Source organism: Lipotes vexillifer, unplaced genomic scaffold (genome assembly GCF_000442215.2).
Source record: "Lipotes vexillifer unplaced genomic scaffold, Lipotes_vexillifer_v1.1 scaffold231, whole genome shotgun sequence".
Taxonomy (NCBI): Eukaryota; Metazoa; Chordata; class Mammalia; order Artiodactyla; family Lipotidae; genus Lipotes; species Lipotes vexillifer.
Genome location: NW_006791822.1, coordinates 1,408,901 through 1,425,947, shown reverse-complemented (window position 1 = coordinate 1,425,947; position 17,047 = coordinate 1,408,901). Strand labels below are relative to the sequence as shown.

The 17,047-nt window shown below is 38.6% G+C and overlaps 1 protein-coding gene and 1 pseudogene across 1 annotated transcript in view; both read right to left on the bottom strand.

The window, feature by feature from the left end:
• Nucleotides 1–311, bottom strand: part of LOC103080800 (NADH dehydrogenase [ubiquinone] 1 subunit C1, mitochondrial pseudogene) — a 14,761-nt pseudogene extending 14,450 nt beyond the window's left edge.
• Nucleotides 312–5,140: 4,829 nt separating this feature from the next.
• Nucleotides 5,141–17,047, bottom strand: part of TNIP3 (TNFAIP3 interacting protein 3) — a 100,421-nt gene continuing 88,514 nt past the window's right edge. The window contains exons 13-14 of the mRNA XM_007464861.1: nt 14,268–14,328; nt 5,141–5,172 (exon numbers count right to left, since the gene is read on the bottom strand). Of these exons, the coding sequence (XP_007464923.1) occupies nt 5,141–5,172; nt 14,268–14,328 (93 nt within the window). The remainder of the gene's footprint in view (nt 5,173–14,267; nt 14,329–17,047) is intronic.

Genomic DNA, 17,047 nt, shown 5'->3' with positions numbered 1-17,047 from the left:
AAAGAGTTGGAAGTTAGAGAAAATGTCAGAGACTGAATACTAAGTGGAAAAAAGGCAGAAGAGAAAGTAAAAATAAAAATAACAAGGCAATAAAGCTGTGGTAGAGGGCAAGGCAGGGTACACAAATACTAGATAGGAGGCTGTAGTGGGATGCTATGAATGCAATCCCCATGATCCCACAAATATTTAGGACGGACTGTACAAACCATGAGAAACTCATTTCAGGGATTAGATTACTTGCGGATCCTCTGGAAGGTTCCGAATTTCATATCCAGGTTTACATCCAGGGTGACATGAGGTTTGGAGGTCATGGTGAGTTGGTAAAACAGAGATGGCAAAACAGAGATGGCAAACCAGAAGTTCCTGAAGCCCCCAAATACTATGTGGGATACTTATTCAAGGAAAACCTGATGCTCATAGAGGTTGAGTATTTTGGTCAAACTCGCAGAGTTATTGTGCTGCGTGGCAGAGGTTTTAAAAACCGAATATTTTCATTATGTTTAAGTAGAGAATCGCAGAAATACAGTCAAGAAGGTTTTTTTCGCTTAACTTATGTGGAACCCAAATATCAAAGCAATTAACATAACCAAGCTGGTGCAAATGATTTTCAATGCTTGATTTGGATATTTTGAGTATGTCGGCTATCTCCCGCGTGGTATAACAATGATTGTTCTCAATTAATGTCTTGATTTGATCGCTATCAACCTCAACTGTTCTACCCGACTGTGGAGCATCGTCCAGCTAGAAATCTCCAGCACGAAACGTCGCAAACCACTTTAGACATGTTTGATCAGTCACAGCACCTTCTCCATACACTGCACAAATCTTTTTTTGTGTTTCGGTTGCATTTTTACCTTTCTCGAAATAGTAAAGCATAATATGCCGAAAATGTTGCTTTGCTACTGTTTCAAAGGTCTCTGGTTTATGGGACTAGATGAATGACAATTCTGTAGATGAAAATAGGAAATAGAGTGGGTTTAGAAGGGACGATGGCATCCATCACAGTTTGGGATGCACTGAGCTCTTTATTAGGAATCGGGAGAGGGGTCTGGATTAAGTAATAGGAATCTGGAGACCTCCGTGTAAGTTACCACATCTGAGAGAACTTGAGATCATACTGCTTACATTCATGCTAGCATCCATCTTGCCTTTTAGAAACTTCCGTTACTTAAAAGGAACACGAGAAAAGTCTGAATAAAGGAAACAGAAGGGAAAGACATGTTTTTGGTAGGCATTCAGGAGTGGTCAGGAAGCAGGAAGACATTAGGGTCTCCACCCAGGAACAGAGAGAAAGAACCTATGGAAGTTAAACAGAATCAAAGGAGGAGAGAAGGCTTAAGTCTCATTCTTTACATATGCTAAATCCTGCTCAATGCTGTAACCCCTCTTGAGAAATGCGGAGTATCATCTCAGCCTAGGCCGGACCCTGTGATCTCACACATGTGTTCCCTCAGCACCCACTTCCCAGGGCGGATGGAAATGGCCCGAGTGTGGCAAATGCACGTGAAGCGACACACAGCAGCTTCCCCAGCGCAAAGCCAGCCTCTCGGCCTGCAGAGGCGTCTCCAAGTGGAGGGGGCCTCGTGCTTGCCAGATGCCTCTGTGTCTGTGTTGGCTGATGTGGGTCGTCATCTGACGGCTGCAGAGGGGGAGAGGAAGAAGGGAGCTGTGAGGTTCCCCCGCAGATGTGCAAATGCTCCCCCCAGTCAAGCGCAGACTCAGGGAAATCAGCTCATACGATGATTCTCCCAACAAACTAATTCTCGGGAATAGGTTAAGAGCATTGGGAAGCCCTGGGGTTGGGTTTAGTTTACCAAAGCAGTACTCCGTGAGCCTCATATATTGTGCTCCCCCTTCTGCTGCTGGAGTGGAATAAGGTGGAAGAAGAGCAGAGAGAAATTAGCTAAGCTTCTGGGCGCAGGACACAAACTGGTGAAACTCACGCATTTCCACAAACGTTAAATTCCCCTCCTATTACTCAGCAATTATTGGCAAGTTAATTGGTTCTAGATCTCAACATTATCACTTCCTGTAGGAGGCTTAAGATAGAGTTTGTCAATATTCTTGGCAATATATTACACACACACCAGCATTTGAGGCAAAACGGAAAGACATAACTTTATTATGCAAAATTTTCAATTTGAATATATCTACCCAGCCGCAAATGGAGAAACTAGAGTCCCACAGTGCTGCCTGGAAGGCTGGGGAGGCAGAGGTGGGGCGTGTGTGTGTGGTGTGTGTGTGTGTGTGTGTAGGTGCCTGGTGTGTGTGCGTGTGTGTATAGCATGTGTGTGCTGGTAAAACTTCCCTTTTCTATGGAATCACAAAGTCTGGAGGTATAACTGTTTCCCCTTAACACCTTTTTCCCTTGGAGCAAAGACTGATGAAAGTGAAGAGGTAGTTATATAAGATGGAAACTAGGCAAGAGAAACTATTTCTAAAATTATTGAAAAGTAAGGATTAGAGCAAAGATTTTCTTTTCTTTTGAGCTTGTACTTGGAGCTTAAGCAATTTTAAGCCAGCAAAAGGATCATAGTGTGGCTGCAACAGCAGTGCAACTGATTTTATATCTGCCTAGGATTTAACATCCTGCAGGTGCCCAGGATGATTAGAAGAAAGTGACAGAAATGAAATGGGGCAAAGGGACCCTCAAGTTGGGGAGAATAATGGCTGCTAAATGACTCTGTCCTCCCCTCCAAATATGGACTCCACCAAAATTAGTGCATAGACAAAGAATCAGTGTGAGATGCTTTGAGCTGCCTGGACATTTTCGAAAATAAGTGAGTGTTTAAAGAATAATTGTTAAATTGAATCACTGAATTGGGAGATATATGTCTTTTAGATTCAATTCGACCAGTGTCTGAGCTACGTGAAAAAGTATCAATACATGAAAGCAACCAATCAGGCCCATAGTTCTACCTTTAATGCATTTTAACGTTAAATGTACATTTTCCTTTTTCTATGTAGGAGCTTAAATGAGATACTTCCCTTAACCCAGGGGGTAACATAAATTCTATAAAATATGTAGTATTTTTTGTCAAAATACTTTCTCCTAGAAGTATGCTCTTATAACTGCGAATTGATGAAGACCCAAAGAACCATAAAACAAGTGGAACTTGCTGGAATAATTTAGGAAGCAGAATTATAGCGTGCATAGAACTGGGCGGCCAGCCCTGGGTTAGTTTTGAATCCTGGCTCTGCCATTTTCTTGCCATGAGACTTGGATTAATCACCTGTAACAATGGGATATTTATACCTCTCTTGCTGGGTGATAGAGCTCAATAAATAAACTAAGAAAAACCATCTGAAGTTAGTCCATGCTTAATAATATTAGAAATTTAGCCTTAAATATTATTTTTGTTGATAAGGAAAATGGGGTTAAAAAAAAATCTATGCTAGTGAGTGTTACAGGCTGGCCTCAATCCCAGACCTAACTAGACTCCAAGGAAGGTTTTCTTCTGACATCACATCACAACCATGAGAAAGTGAATACATCTTTCTCTTCATGTGATACCTTCAAGTCAAAGATTGAATTCTCCATGACCTTTGAAAACTTAAAATATGCCTGGTCTTACATTTTCAAAGTAATAGAGACCACTGTGTGGTATGATTTCCTCTCTTTTCAAAGGGATAGAGCTATTCCTCACACAGTTTCCACAGACCGTGTGTGATAATGAAGCAAGTGCCACAGCACAGGGGTATGACCTTTATAATGAGCTGAGACAGAGACGTCCCCAAATGATTCTGGGAGAGGGTCACAAGAGGGACTGGCTGACTCGCAGGCCGGGGATGTGGAAACCTGTCTTCTTGGAACTACAGTAGTACTCTGAACAAGGGGTCCTCTTTGCACATTTGCAGTCACCCACCGGGAGTTGAAATGAAATTAGGTCTCACCCAAACTGGATTTTCTCCCAATACATTAGCATTTGTACAATCTTGCCAATGTTTGGCAGTTTGCTAATTAGTAATAGGATGACTTCAGTAATAGTAATGGCACGATTAAATCATGTTTTACTGCTGTTGAATTGACCTGTAACAAGGCTACCAAGGGGTACTTCTTATATATACGTTCAATTTTTATTCTGGTGAGCACACCTCAGTTGGCAAACTTAATCCACTACTAGAAGTTGGATTACAATGACTTTTTCACTAATTCAAGGAAATGGAAATTTTCAAAAGTACACCAAAATGTTATGATGTAACTATTGTTTTTCGGATTCACTTATACTGAAGTATTGGCCAAGAATGATTTGTCTCTTTAATCAGTTGTAGAAAAAACAAAGCTTTAGTGAATTAACGAATTTAATTTAATTAAAGAATTAAATAGCCAAAGACTGAGGTTGAAAGTATTTAACTGCTTAGTAAGGCTCTTTCATCTTCCTATTACACAAAGCTTCAAGTATTTCCAGAAATTGAAAAAACAAAAACGATTGAGCTGGAATTAAGCAGAATAACTTTTGGAAGTTGGAGCTAGATAGTCTCAGCCCTTATCCCTGGATTGTTTATTGGACTGCAGCTTCAGCTGACGCTCCTGGTTTTCTTTAGTTACTTCTAGAAGTACAGACATCTGTGAATCTCACACTCCTGCTTTATACGTCCTCGCAAAGATGATCTCCAGTTGGTCCTCTAGTAGAATCCTTATTAAATGGATGAATACTTTTAAACCTGCTTAATCTTTAGACATCTGTCACATCACTGTATAATTTAATTGCAATAAAATCTGGATACATTCGTTTTCCGTTTTAATTGGTTTGAGAAGACTGAGTTACGTTTTTTGTTAATAATTACGCTGATGCACAGGAAGAAAAACACAGATTTAACTGCAGATCGATGTGTCTCTGAACTACTTGTCTAGGTATATATGTGCGCAGCAAAGCCATCACCATCACATTAGGATTTTCTCATTTCGAGGAAGCTGGAAGTTGTGATAGGTTGTATAATTTTGGCCCCTAGGACTTGATCAGGATCTCAGCTGTCACAGCCTTGTTCTCCATCCGTGCCAAAGGGAAACATTACCAGGTATGAATAGTGGAGGAGGTGATGTGCAGGTGTGGCAGACACAAGCCACAGTAAAAAGAGGAACGAGGGCCCTCAGCCGAGCTCTCCCTCGGCCTGTGTGCTCCTCCAACAGCGTGTGCTTCTATGCATTGGCTTTCTTTTCTGAGGAGAAACCTATGAAAAACGGCAGGAAAATGTTTCAGATTGAAAATTAAAAATTCATTTCTCTTTTTCTGGCTTAGGGCTAACATAAACTTCGAGGCTGGCGAGAAAAGAAGTATTTTATTCATGGGCACCCACAAGTTTACACTGAGAAATCAAGAGGCAGCAAATGGAAGGTTATTATCTTCAGGACTGACATATGCTTACGTGAAATCACTTGTGGCCTCGTCTTAATCATGCCTGACACAGACGACTTCTCATTCTTGCCGGCATTTTGGTGGCTCTGGCATTTGCTTATGCAAGTGAGTCATATGTGTTACTATTTGGTTCAGTACTCATCCCACAGAGAGATAACTGCCAAATAAAGTACTTTAAAAATACGATATTGGGTGCGTTCTTGCCGAAGCCATAGAAAAGATCACAGTTCTTACGATGTGACGGAATATTTTAGTAAGACCAGGATAAAATGCCACAAATAAGTGCCATAGGGAAAGCAAAATCAAAGAAGTCTACTCATGGCAACAGAAAAAAAATTGCATAAATGCCAAGAAATAAGGTGTTTTCCTGATTCATGATAATGTTTTAGTATATGTTAAATGTTTTATACTTGCTGCCCTGCATTTGGTATTTCAAAGATATGCTAAACTAACATTTTAGTAACAGGAAGATAAAAGTTTACTTTTTCAGGTTGAAAAAATATTCTTCTGAGAACTGCGGCCATTACATAGAAAGGTATCTACTGGAAACAAAATGAAAAGACAAGCTACTGAATGGGAGTAAATACTTGCAAATGATGTGACTGATAAGGGGTTAATATCTAACATATATAAATAGCTCATACAACTCAATATCAAAACAAACAAACAAACAACCCAATTAAAAATGGGCATATGACCTGAACAGACATTCTTCCAAAGAAGACAGTCATTTGACCAATAGGCACATGAAAAGATGCTCAACATCACTGATCATCAAAGAAATGAAAATCAAAACCACAATGAGATATTAGCTCACACCTGCCAGAATGGCTATCAAGAAAAGGACCATAAATAACAAATATTGGCAAGGATGTGGAGAAATGGTAACCCTTGGACATTGTTGGTGGGAGTGTAAATTGGTGTTGCCACTGTGGAAAACAGTATGGAGGTTCATCAAAAAAACTAAAAATAGAACTACCGTATGATCCAGCAATTCCACTCCTGGATATGTATCCGAAGAAAACAAAAGCACTAATTCAAAAAGAGATATGTACTCCAATGTTCATAGCAGCATTGTTTACAATAGCCAAGATACGGAAGCAACCTCAGTGTTCATCAACAGATGAATGTATAAAGAAGATGTGGGATATATATATATATATATATATATATATATATATATAATATATTATATGTATTATATATATCCATTACATGTATAATGGATATATATAATATATATAATACATAATACATATATAATGGAATATTACTCAGCCATAAAAGAGAATGAAATTTTGCAACTTGCAACAACATAGATGGACTTGGAGGGTATTATGTGAGATAAGTCAGACAGAGAAAGATAAATACTGTATGATATCACTTATATGTAGAATCTAAAAAATACAACAAACTAGGGAATATAATAAAACAGAAACAGACTCCCAGATATAGAGAACAAACCAGTGGTTACCAGTGGGGAGAGGGAATGGAGAGGGACAAGAAAGTGCCAGGGGATTAAGAGGTACAAAGTACCATGCATAAAATAAATAAGCTACAAGGCTTTATTGTACAGCACAGGAAATATAGCCAATATTTTATAACGAATGGATGAATATGTTCTAATGAACTATGAGGAGAGTATAACCTTCAAAAATTGTGAATCACTATGTTATACATCTGAAACTCATATAATATTGTAAATCAACTATACCTCAATAAAAAAAGAAAAAAAATATTTAATGCCTTTTTGGAAAGTTATATTAAACCTAATACGTATCTTACTTTCTCAGAAATGTTAGCTACAGTTTCTACAGGAACTTAGCCGCATAACGTTCTTAAGATATTTGCAGTGTACGTTTTTGAAATTACATGCAATTTATGGCACCGAATTACAATTTATGGCAAAGAATTCATTTACAATATATACCTGAACTTTTGGTGTATTTTAAAGACAGACTAGACATGATTATGCACTAAACTGAGAAAATATAAAAATATAGGTAAAAACGTGTTTAGATGGGAATATAACTTTATAATAATTTTTTAAAGTCTGGAAGCATTCCTTAATTTGATTAAAAAGCTTTTGCATTTCCAAAAAGAAAAGATATCTAATATGGTGAGAACATAAATTTGGATCCAGAAGCATGATCTACTGGTCTAACCAACCCTAAAGTTTAATTAATGATTAATGATACCTACCTCTAGGTATCTTAAAACATTAAGAAAAATTAGTTCCTGTGTAGTTTTTATAGCACTCTTGTGAAATAGGTATAGAGGCAAGGGCTACTACCCCTAAGTTTTAGATGGAGAGCAGCTATGGCCCATGAGATAATCCATGGCAGAATGCAAATCTGAAAAAAGGCAAATACAGGTCTTGAGTTCCTAGAATGGAAGGCAGAGTGTCCTTATATAGTGAAGTTGGTTAGAGACTTCTGTTGTGAGACTTGGCTCTGCAGTTATGGGGGCAGGACAAGAGAAACACCACAAGGGAATGTGGGTCCTCACCTGCTAGGAAGAGTTGGCTTTGCCTTATTGCTTGGTGAAGGACTCTACCCACTAATTGGGTAAGTAACTATCTATTAATGGTGTTGGTTACACTGTAGGTTTCCATGTTCACAGGAGCACAGGTTAAGTAGCCTGATGCCAAAGTGATCTGAATAGATGCCAGAGATCTTGGTGGCAGAAACCATGTCTCAACTCTACATCAAGTTTTAGCTGAATCTAAAGTACAGTGGTTAAGAGTGGAGGGGGTATCAGCGCCACAGAGGGTTTTAAAAGGATTGAGGGGACTCTGCTCTCTACATGCCCACTAACCTCTTAGAATGTGAACTGTTAGGCATGAACAGTAAGGAAATCTAGGTAAGTAGACTTTCTTCCCAGTTGGGATGCAGAAAAATAAAATATATACCTTGCTTTCCTTCCCTATGGATTTTTATCTTCCATTTAAGAGAATTACTACAATTTTATTTACCTGGTGGAATTGCGACTAGTCTAGACTTATTGTGTGCATTTTTCTCATCTAGGATTGATCTATCTATCATCTATCTATCTTCTATATCTATTCATACAAAATGTTAAATAGAATGTTTAGTATTTGCTTATAAAATCAATGTTTGACTAGGAATATATTTACCATCTGTATTTTCATATGTTCCTGTACATGTAAATATAATTTTGCACTTTATTATTCTTTTAGCAAAATCATTTAGTTTACTGATAAGCTGACCTTTAGAGCATTAAAGGTGAGGTGGCATTTCTCCTGTAATTCTTTTCAAACAATCTAGAAACAGGCATAAAATTATCTGCCTCTAAGTTTCTATTAATTTCCTTTATTAAGAAAGTAATGTATTTGATAAAAAAATATTGTAATATTTTATCCATCTGTATTGAAAATTATACAAAGTATGGTCTTTAAGTTTCTTCTGTTTCTTACATTTCTTAAGTACTTTTTACTATTTACACTGGTTCCTTTATCTCTTCATACTATTAGGAAATGGAAAAAATCCAACTAATCCAAGCCATTTACCAATGTAAAATCACCTGTAATGTTTAAATAAAGACAGTTATAAAAAGACACACCCCGGAGGCTTCCCTGGTGGCGCAGTGGTTGGGAATCCGCCCGCCAATGTTGGGGACACGGGTTTGTGCCCCGGTCTGGGAAGATCCCACATGCCGCGGAGCGGCTGGGCCCGTGAGCCATGGCCGCTGAGCCTGCGCGTCCGGAGCCTGTGCTCTGTGACGGGAGAGGCCACAGCAGTGAGAGGCCCGCGTACCGCAAAAAAAAAAAAAAAAAAAAAAAAAGCCACTCCCTGAGAATAAAGATTCTGGTTTTCAGGACAGGACCATTAGAATTTATTTAAATAGAATAAATGCAGAGTATGACACTATTACATTTTACTTAATGCAGAGCATGGGGTGGTCCATATTGCTTAGTGGTTACATTGTGGGCTTTGGAGCTACACTGTGTGGGCTTGTCTGTGTCCCAGCCAATAACCAGCCATGTCCAACCATGTGGGGCTGGACAAGTTACATGATCTCTCTGCTTCTCAGTTTTCACATTTACAAAACAGGGACAACGGCAGTCCTCGTTTCACATGGTTGCTGTAAGGTTTTGACGAGATAATAAATATAAGGCCCCTAAAACAATTTCTGGCATATAGTTAGTGTTATTGGGTGAACCGTGTCCCCCCAAAAGATATGTTTAAGTGCTTGCCCCTGGTACCTGTGAACGTGTCCTTATTTGGGAATAGGGGCTTTGCAGACATAATCAGGTTAATATGAGGTTACACTGGATTAGCCTAATCCAATATGACTGGTGTCCTTATAAGAAGAGGAAAATTTAGACACAGACACAGAGGGAAGATAGCCACGTGAAGAGAGAGGCAGAGATTGGCCTTATGCTGCCGCAGCCAAGGAACATCTGGAACTACTAGAGGCTGAAAGAAGCAAGGAAGGACCCTCCCCTACAGGCTCTGAAGGCAGCACGACCGTACCAACACCTTGATTTCAGACTTCCAGCCTCCAGAGCTGTGAGAGCATAGATTTTTGCTGTTTTAAGCCACCTAGTTTGTGGTACTTGGTCATGGTAGCCCTAGGAAACGAATTCAGGCCGTATTCAATTAATTCTTTATTATTAGACATCGGTAAAGGCCAATTATAATGGTTGGGCTTTGATCTTCTATATTGTAAAGAAATAATGATGTTTGCTCACAACACAATCTTGCATGCCTACATTTCATGCCATTCCAAATATGTAAGAATTGAGCTCCAGCTTATTAGACAAAGTTCAGCTCTATACCATATGAAAATTTTGGAAGGTACAGAAGTGATTGGCATACAATAGAGTCAGAAAACATAGCCTTTTGACATTTCAAAAAGGAGGAAACAAACAACCTTTCAATGCTTTCAAGGTTATACTAACTCTGCTGTGCCATAATTGTTCTGGAAACATGGAAGTCATTTTGCATCTCATTCTGATAACAGATAAAATGAGATTAAAAGTTCTTTGTAAAATCACATGTTTAAACAGAAACTGTAACCCGTTGACATCTGGGGACATCATGTAGATGTTGCATTTTCTACATCATGTAGAAAAATGCATTATTTAATGCTATGCAGAGAGAAAGCTAGGAAAGTCTCAAAGCCTTGAAAACCTTTATTTAAATCTTGAGGTTCTGAAAGAACGTTTGATTTTCAGTGTGTCCCCAAAGCACTCTAAAATAACCACAGACAGTAGCTGAGAGCAAGGCTGGAAATCAGTTGACCTGAAGACTGTTCCATGTTGTACTCAGTACCAACTGACCTTAATCCTCGGCCAGGGAGCCCTTCACTGGGTCCCCACTCTTCAGAGGACCCTGCTCTGGCCCTGCTCCAGCCAGACTCCCTCTCAACATGTGGGCCTACTTTCCTTTAGAACAAGCTCCTGGCACCCACAAGCAGACCCCCAGATTCTTTGCTAGGTGACCCCGGGTCTGCTTCCAGGCCCCATGTGGTTTTCTTCCCCAGGCCCGAAGCCAAGGGGTGCTGTTTGTAGGGTAGTGAGGGGTATTTGAAGTTGGGATGTGCCTGCTGGCTGTCCTCAAATTCACGCTCAAGACTCCTCCCAGTGGGTAGGTGGGAGGGAAGGGGGTGGGTCATGGCTCAGGTCTTCCTGTGCCACTGCGTTCTGGCACAGAACTGGTTGGAATCTGAGTGTTCTAAATTTGACGCTGGCCTTCCAGTTATATTTATCAATAGGAGGATAGACTATACTTTAATAGCTTCTAAGCCTGATCCATAATGTTTAAATATTTACAAATAAAGTATGCAGCTTTCCTTGTGTTCTTGTCGCAGACCCTGGGAATGTCAGAGGAGGCTCTAGCAGTAGCACAGACGTTTAGTCACCCATTTTGTACCCACTGTCCCTTTTAAAAATCACAAGGCTGCCACTCTATGTGTAGACATTGGAGCCACTATTTCAGGTTAAATTATAAGAGGAATAATTATAAAGGAAGATACTAAGATAAAAATACCCTACATATATTGGGGTCAGAAAAATAAATTTGTCAGGAGTAATAGGAAATTAATAAAAACCGAGAACTAGGACAATCTAGGAAGCATATGTACTAATTAACATTAATTTAAATACCCACATTTTAAAAAGGATCCTTTTTATTTAAATATAAATAAAATATTTTAGGTATTTATTACATGAATAAAACGTATAGCAGTTTTCAGAAATAGTTTGTTTATAGATTATCAGAAACAGAGTCTAATTTTTCCACTCATTTTTCTTTCCATTGCTTGCATTTTGGTATTTCTAGTCCAAAACACAGGCTATATTGACTAGCAGTATATTCTTGAATAGTGGAGAATAAATGTATTGGTCATATGATGAGACAATAAAAATATCTTTATAATAAAAGCTCTTTAAACCCATATTTTTTTAAACAATCAATACTACACAATTATTTTTAAGAACTCTGAGCAATTGTGTTGGATCGACAAAGCAAAAGGAGCTTTCCAATTAAATAAAACAAAAAATCACAAGAATCACTACTGCAGTTAAATAATGGCACGTGAGATGTTTGCAACAAGGGTGATTTCAGAGCTTCTGGCTTGAGCTTTGAAACAGCATCAGTTTTGGAAGCTAGAAGAGGGGCAACAGGAATTCCAAGCAGGTAGATTTTAAAGTAAGGAGGTTTCTTTCTATAATAGTCCCCTAGTCATGACCAGCCCTCTTCCCTGCTCTAGACAAGACACAGTCAGCTGCAGAGCAGTGCTGGTACAGAGGACAGGTTTCAAATGGTAATATAACCCTTCAGTTTCCACCAGGACTGCCCAAGCAAGATTTACCTCGTAACACATTTATTATGCACTTATTCTTACATAGTACTGTGTCTTTTACCTGTGATATTCTAAGTGTCGAATGAGAAGCACAGATAATATATGCTATGAGTTCTTAGGAAGAAGAGATTATTGAGGGTTAGATACTAGACCTATAATTAGCCAAGTTAAGACCCCCATTGTCATTTTTATATCTACCATTTTAGAGAATTTTAATATAGTAAGAGAGGTAGCTTTTCAAGGGCACTACAGGATATGATTCAAGCACAGGTTTTGAAGTGTTATATACCTGGAATCTAATCCCAGGGTTAAATCTTCCTAACTCTGTGATTTAGGCATGCTACTTAAATTCTCCCAGCCTCAGTTTCCTCATCTGTAAAATGGTATAATAATAAAACTTACTTTATATCTGTAGACCCTGTCACACAACATGTTTATATATCACAGAGCTCTTATATTTCTTCCCAAGTAGACAAAAATCAGTAGGTTTCACACACTGACTATAAGATTATATTTTTGCATGTTATTTAGTTTCTGAAGATCATCACAATTCATTCCTATTTTATATAATCATTAGTTTCTATTACTTTGGTCCAGGACGAATACAATAGTGATATATAAATGGCTTTATGATATTATTGAATTCTCAACTGCATAATTGTATTTTCTAGTGATTAAATTCCAACTCAGGAGAAAATATCTTTAATATTCATTCCAGACCATTATAATATAAAACGGGAAACTATAATTGGATGGCAACTCAGCTAATGTATTTCAGAATTGCACAGACATTATGCAACACTCATTATGGTTAATAGTATGCCTTTCTATTAAAAGCTCTCCTTTATGACTGGAACCCAAGAACTTCATTAAAACGAATGGTTATATTAGTAGTAGAAAGAAAAGAAAAAAGAAAGTCCTACAGTTTTCTGATAAATACCTAGACATTTTATTATAGAGTTCTCACTTTTTATCTTTCTTCTCCATAATGCTACTGTGAGCTACGGCCTTTGCCACTCTCAGTGCTGCTGTGTACAGCTGTCCAGGTTGTGTGCCGCACAACTGTAGGAGGCTCCATTTATGCAGACTACCATGAAAAGCCCTTGGACTTGTGAAGTTCCCAACTGGAAAATTACATATGGTATCCCCGGCTCTCTACTTCCACTCCATAACGGATTCCTTGTACTAAAAACTAGAATTCTGTGACCTCAGATCTGAACTAAATGAGATAACATTCCAAGTACGGCCTGAAATTGGAATATGGCTCCTCTTCAGCTTTTGTAGATAGATTCCAATCTCTGGAAATTAACAACTTAGAGTCACAGGTATGTGTCATGTGGAATTTTAAACATGCAGCAGACATCGCTGACTTTTGATTATATGTGATGAAAACAAGAGGGATTATAATTATAGCCCAGTTTATTCAGCCCACTCCTGGGTGGCCTCATGAGACCAGAGAAACAAGCAGTAGAAAGTATAGCAGATTCTGGAAAGAAAGAAGAGAATGGTAAACCAAAGAAAAATAAGGTAAAAGAGTACTCTTAGTTGTGAGTACTTGGTAGATGACTTTTTCATTTTTCTCAGCATACTTAGAAGTGGGCATTGTGGGCAACTCTGGCCTAAACTTGGAGCCTGACACTTAGTCATTAGGGAACACAGCTCTGAGCCTTTGGTTTCCTCTGTCTGTCTGCCAGTGACATTTAAAACATCTGTCTAGCAAACTCAACCTGGAATAGTGGATGTGCGTCTGTCTTTTGCAGTAGAATCACAGAACTTTGTTGTTGTTGTTATAATGCAGCTCTGCTGGAAGTTCTCATTTCTAACCCCGGATGGAATACTGACTCTGAGATGGAATAGGAACAGAAGCCAGAACTGAGATCTATGCATTTCTGCATTCGAACATTTTCTTTTTCTAAAGGAGTTCAATTTAACCCCAGGTGCATCACATTAGAGGTGTGTACGCAACTCAACTTTATAGTGGGTCCTTCCCGAGTATGAGTGAATATATGTCGAGTAAACATCCCCAAAAGAGCCCATTAAAATGTAAACATGAAAGAATGCTCAATACAGCTGCGGTCTTACCATTCGCCTTGTCCTGCACATCTGGCGGAAACAGGTCGGGAGCATACCACTGATAGTCTGGCTGTGTGGAACAATAAAACATTATTATAGCAGCATGGGCTTCAAACCAAACATAGTGGCGTGTTAAAAATATAACTACCCTATGTGGCTTTTGTTATGCAGGCAACACAAAGGGGCCAACCTTGCTCACCCCTCTTATCTCCCTCATCACTATTACCATCTCCCTACCCCCCTCCTAAATCCACTCTGTGTTCAGCCAGAATGTCTACTACTTTGCGATTGTGGTTTTATTTATTTATTTATTTTAAACCAGATGTGTTTCGGATATGTGCCGAAGTATAAAGACTTTTGTAAAACTTACTACAGCCTGTAAATAAAACAAAAGAATTTATCATCAACAATACTCCTTATAAAACCCTCGCACAGGAGGCAACAGGAAGACCAAGACAACAATGTACAAGTTTAATGTTTTCTGGTGGCTCAAGGAAGAAATCTAAGCCATTACATGAGGACATGGCTTATAGTGGCTCAGGATGGTAAAGGAGCGAAAATCTTTCCCTTTGTACTTGTTCCTCTGCAGAAACTATTCTAAATTGCGTAGTTTAGATTAGAAAGTCAGTGAGAAGAGAGGCTAGACTTGGATTTTTCTCTTGGGATTTTTTTCCTAGATTTACACCAATTAAGAACAGCTAGACATTGAACATCAGGAAACCTGTTAAACAAATTGCATTGAAATAAATCATAAACTATAGACCTGAATTTCAAAATACAGTTCCAAGGCCAGAATCTTTGTATTTAGCCACTTAGAACAGAGGAATCTCAGCTTTCCCTGCCAAGGAGGTTGGTCTGTCTTCCTGCTCCAGATGCTTGTTCCTGCTTCCTCTACCTCCTCCCCAAGACCCAGAGAAGACAGGCCCTTTGTTCTATTATCCAATTACCACCTGAAAATAACTCAGGAGAATTTTCTCTAACAACGAGCCAATAGGGGGCATTTTACAGGGCTGCCAGACCACTGAAAGTAGCCTAAGAGTTCAATTATCTAAGACGCTAAGAAATGCTGCATTTGGTACTGCCTGACCCCACTTTACCCTCACTCAGACACCTAGGCTCCTGGCTCTTTTTGGTCCACAAAAAGCTAAAAGAGGAAATGAGATCACCTCTGTTTTTCATCTCCTCGTTTATTTTTAGATGTCTCAAATAACACATAGGATAAGTGACGTGAGCCTCAGTTTTATATTCCAGGACAGTTGCCAAAAGAAGGTGAATATACCATAATTTTACAAACTATTGCATGTGCTTTAATTCAGGCTTAGAAATAAGCATGAAACATGAAATAGTCTTTTAAAATGAACTCTGGGAGTTTCTGTAATTTCTCTCCTTATACTGAGATTTTGTTTAAGTGAATACTGATTGAAAATGTAGTTGTTACATGGCTTGGAATCTTGTTTCAAATACAGACGTTTATTTTGTGATAATATTTTTTTAAATTTGATGATAATTTAAAGTGATCTGGACTGACTTATCTCTTGTAATTGATAGAAAAGGTTTGAGGAGCTTTTATAGTAGGTGAACTTCTGCCTTCTTTCCACAAACGAAGATTTGAAGAAAATAGTCATTTTTACGTGTAGGCAAACTTGAATGAGTCCTTGGATTTACAGTTAACCTTCCACGAGAGTATTTCCCCCAATTCCCTAACCTGCAGCCAATTAAACTCCTTAGTAAATTTCTATCTCTTTGTTTCCCACAATATTAATTTCCTTCTACATTCTGAAAGAAATACAGAATGATAGCTGTGTTTGGACATTCCCAGAAATGTTTCTAGTGAAAAGTAAAAGGTAAGCAAATGGGTAAAGAAAAAAGAAAATGGAGGAGGGAGAGCAGACAGAAGAAGCAACCAACAACACAAAAAGAACCAAATTCTCAGCTGTATGCTGTGTCGCACCAGGGTCAACTAAGAGATGCTCATTAAATTCTGACATCCTTCCTTCCACCACCCAAAGAGTCATTATCTCTTCCCTTGGGAAAAGGGCTTCAGAGTCACACTCAAATACAAAAGTGTGAGAAGTTTCAGGCAACTAAGGGAACTATGTACTCCTTAAATGTCCTGCTAGGAAAATCCTGCTAGGATTTAAAATCTCAGATTCTTTGCCTAATTAGAAACACAGTTAATAATAACTAAGGGGGAGGAGGTTGTCTGAGCCAATCCAAAATGCAGAAAAATGCATGATTTATTTCCTGTATAAAGATTCTGTCTATGTAGGCAAAAATAGAGAGTAGAGACAAACTTCCAGACCATGGGGGATGGTGGGTGGAACACTGTTATTGAGAAGGAAAGAGAGGGTGCTCTGGGTCTGACTTATTCTGGTTGACTGTCCAAATCAATTTCACTCACAACTAATGGCTCCACTGTTCACTTCATTTTGCTTGGGTAGCCACCGCCATAGAGAGCAACTTAAGTGGGTCACTTTTTCTTGGATCCTTTAAGAAGATCCTTTCAACTGGAAAATGTCAAAAACTATTTTGCACAGGTGTAGCAATATTCATAGTAGTTGAATATAAGTCTACAACTGAAAAAGGTATCTCCCAGACTGTTTTGCTATATTCACTTTGCTTTTCTTTATACACAGAAATGTCTTTTTGGTAGAGTCAGGTATGTCATTAAAAATGACCCATATAAAGTGTTACATGTTTGTTCCTGGAATTTTAGCTCAATTCGATACCTTTCAGTTAATGTATTCCTATCTATATGTCCTATGGATACAGTGTCCCAAAGATAATTA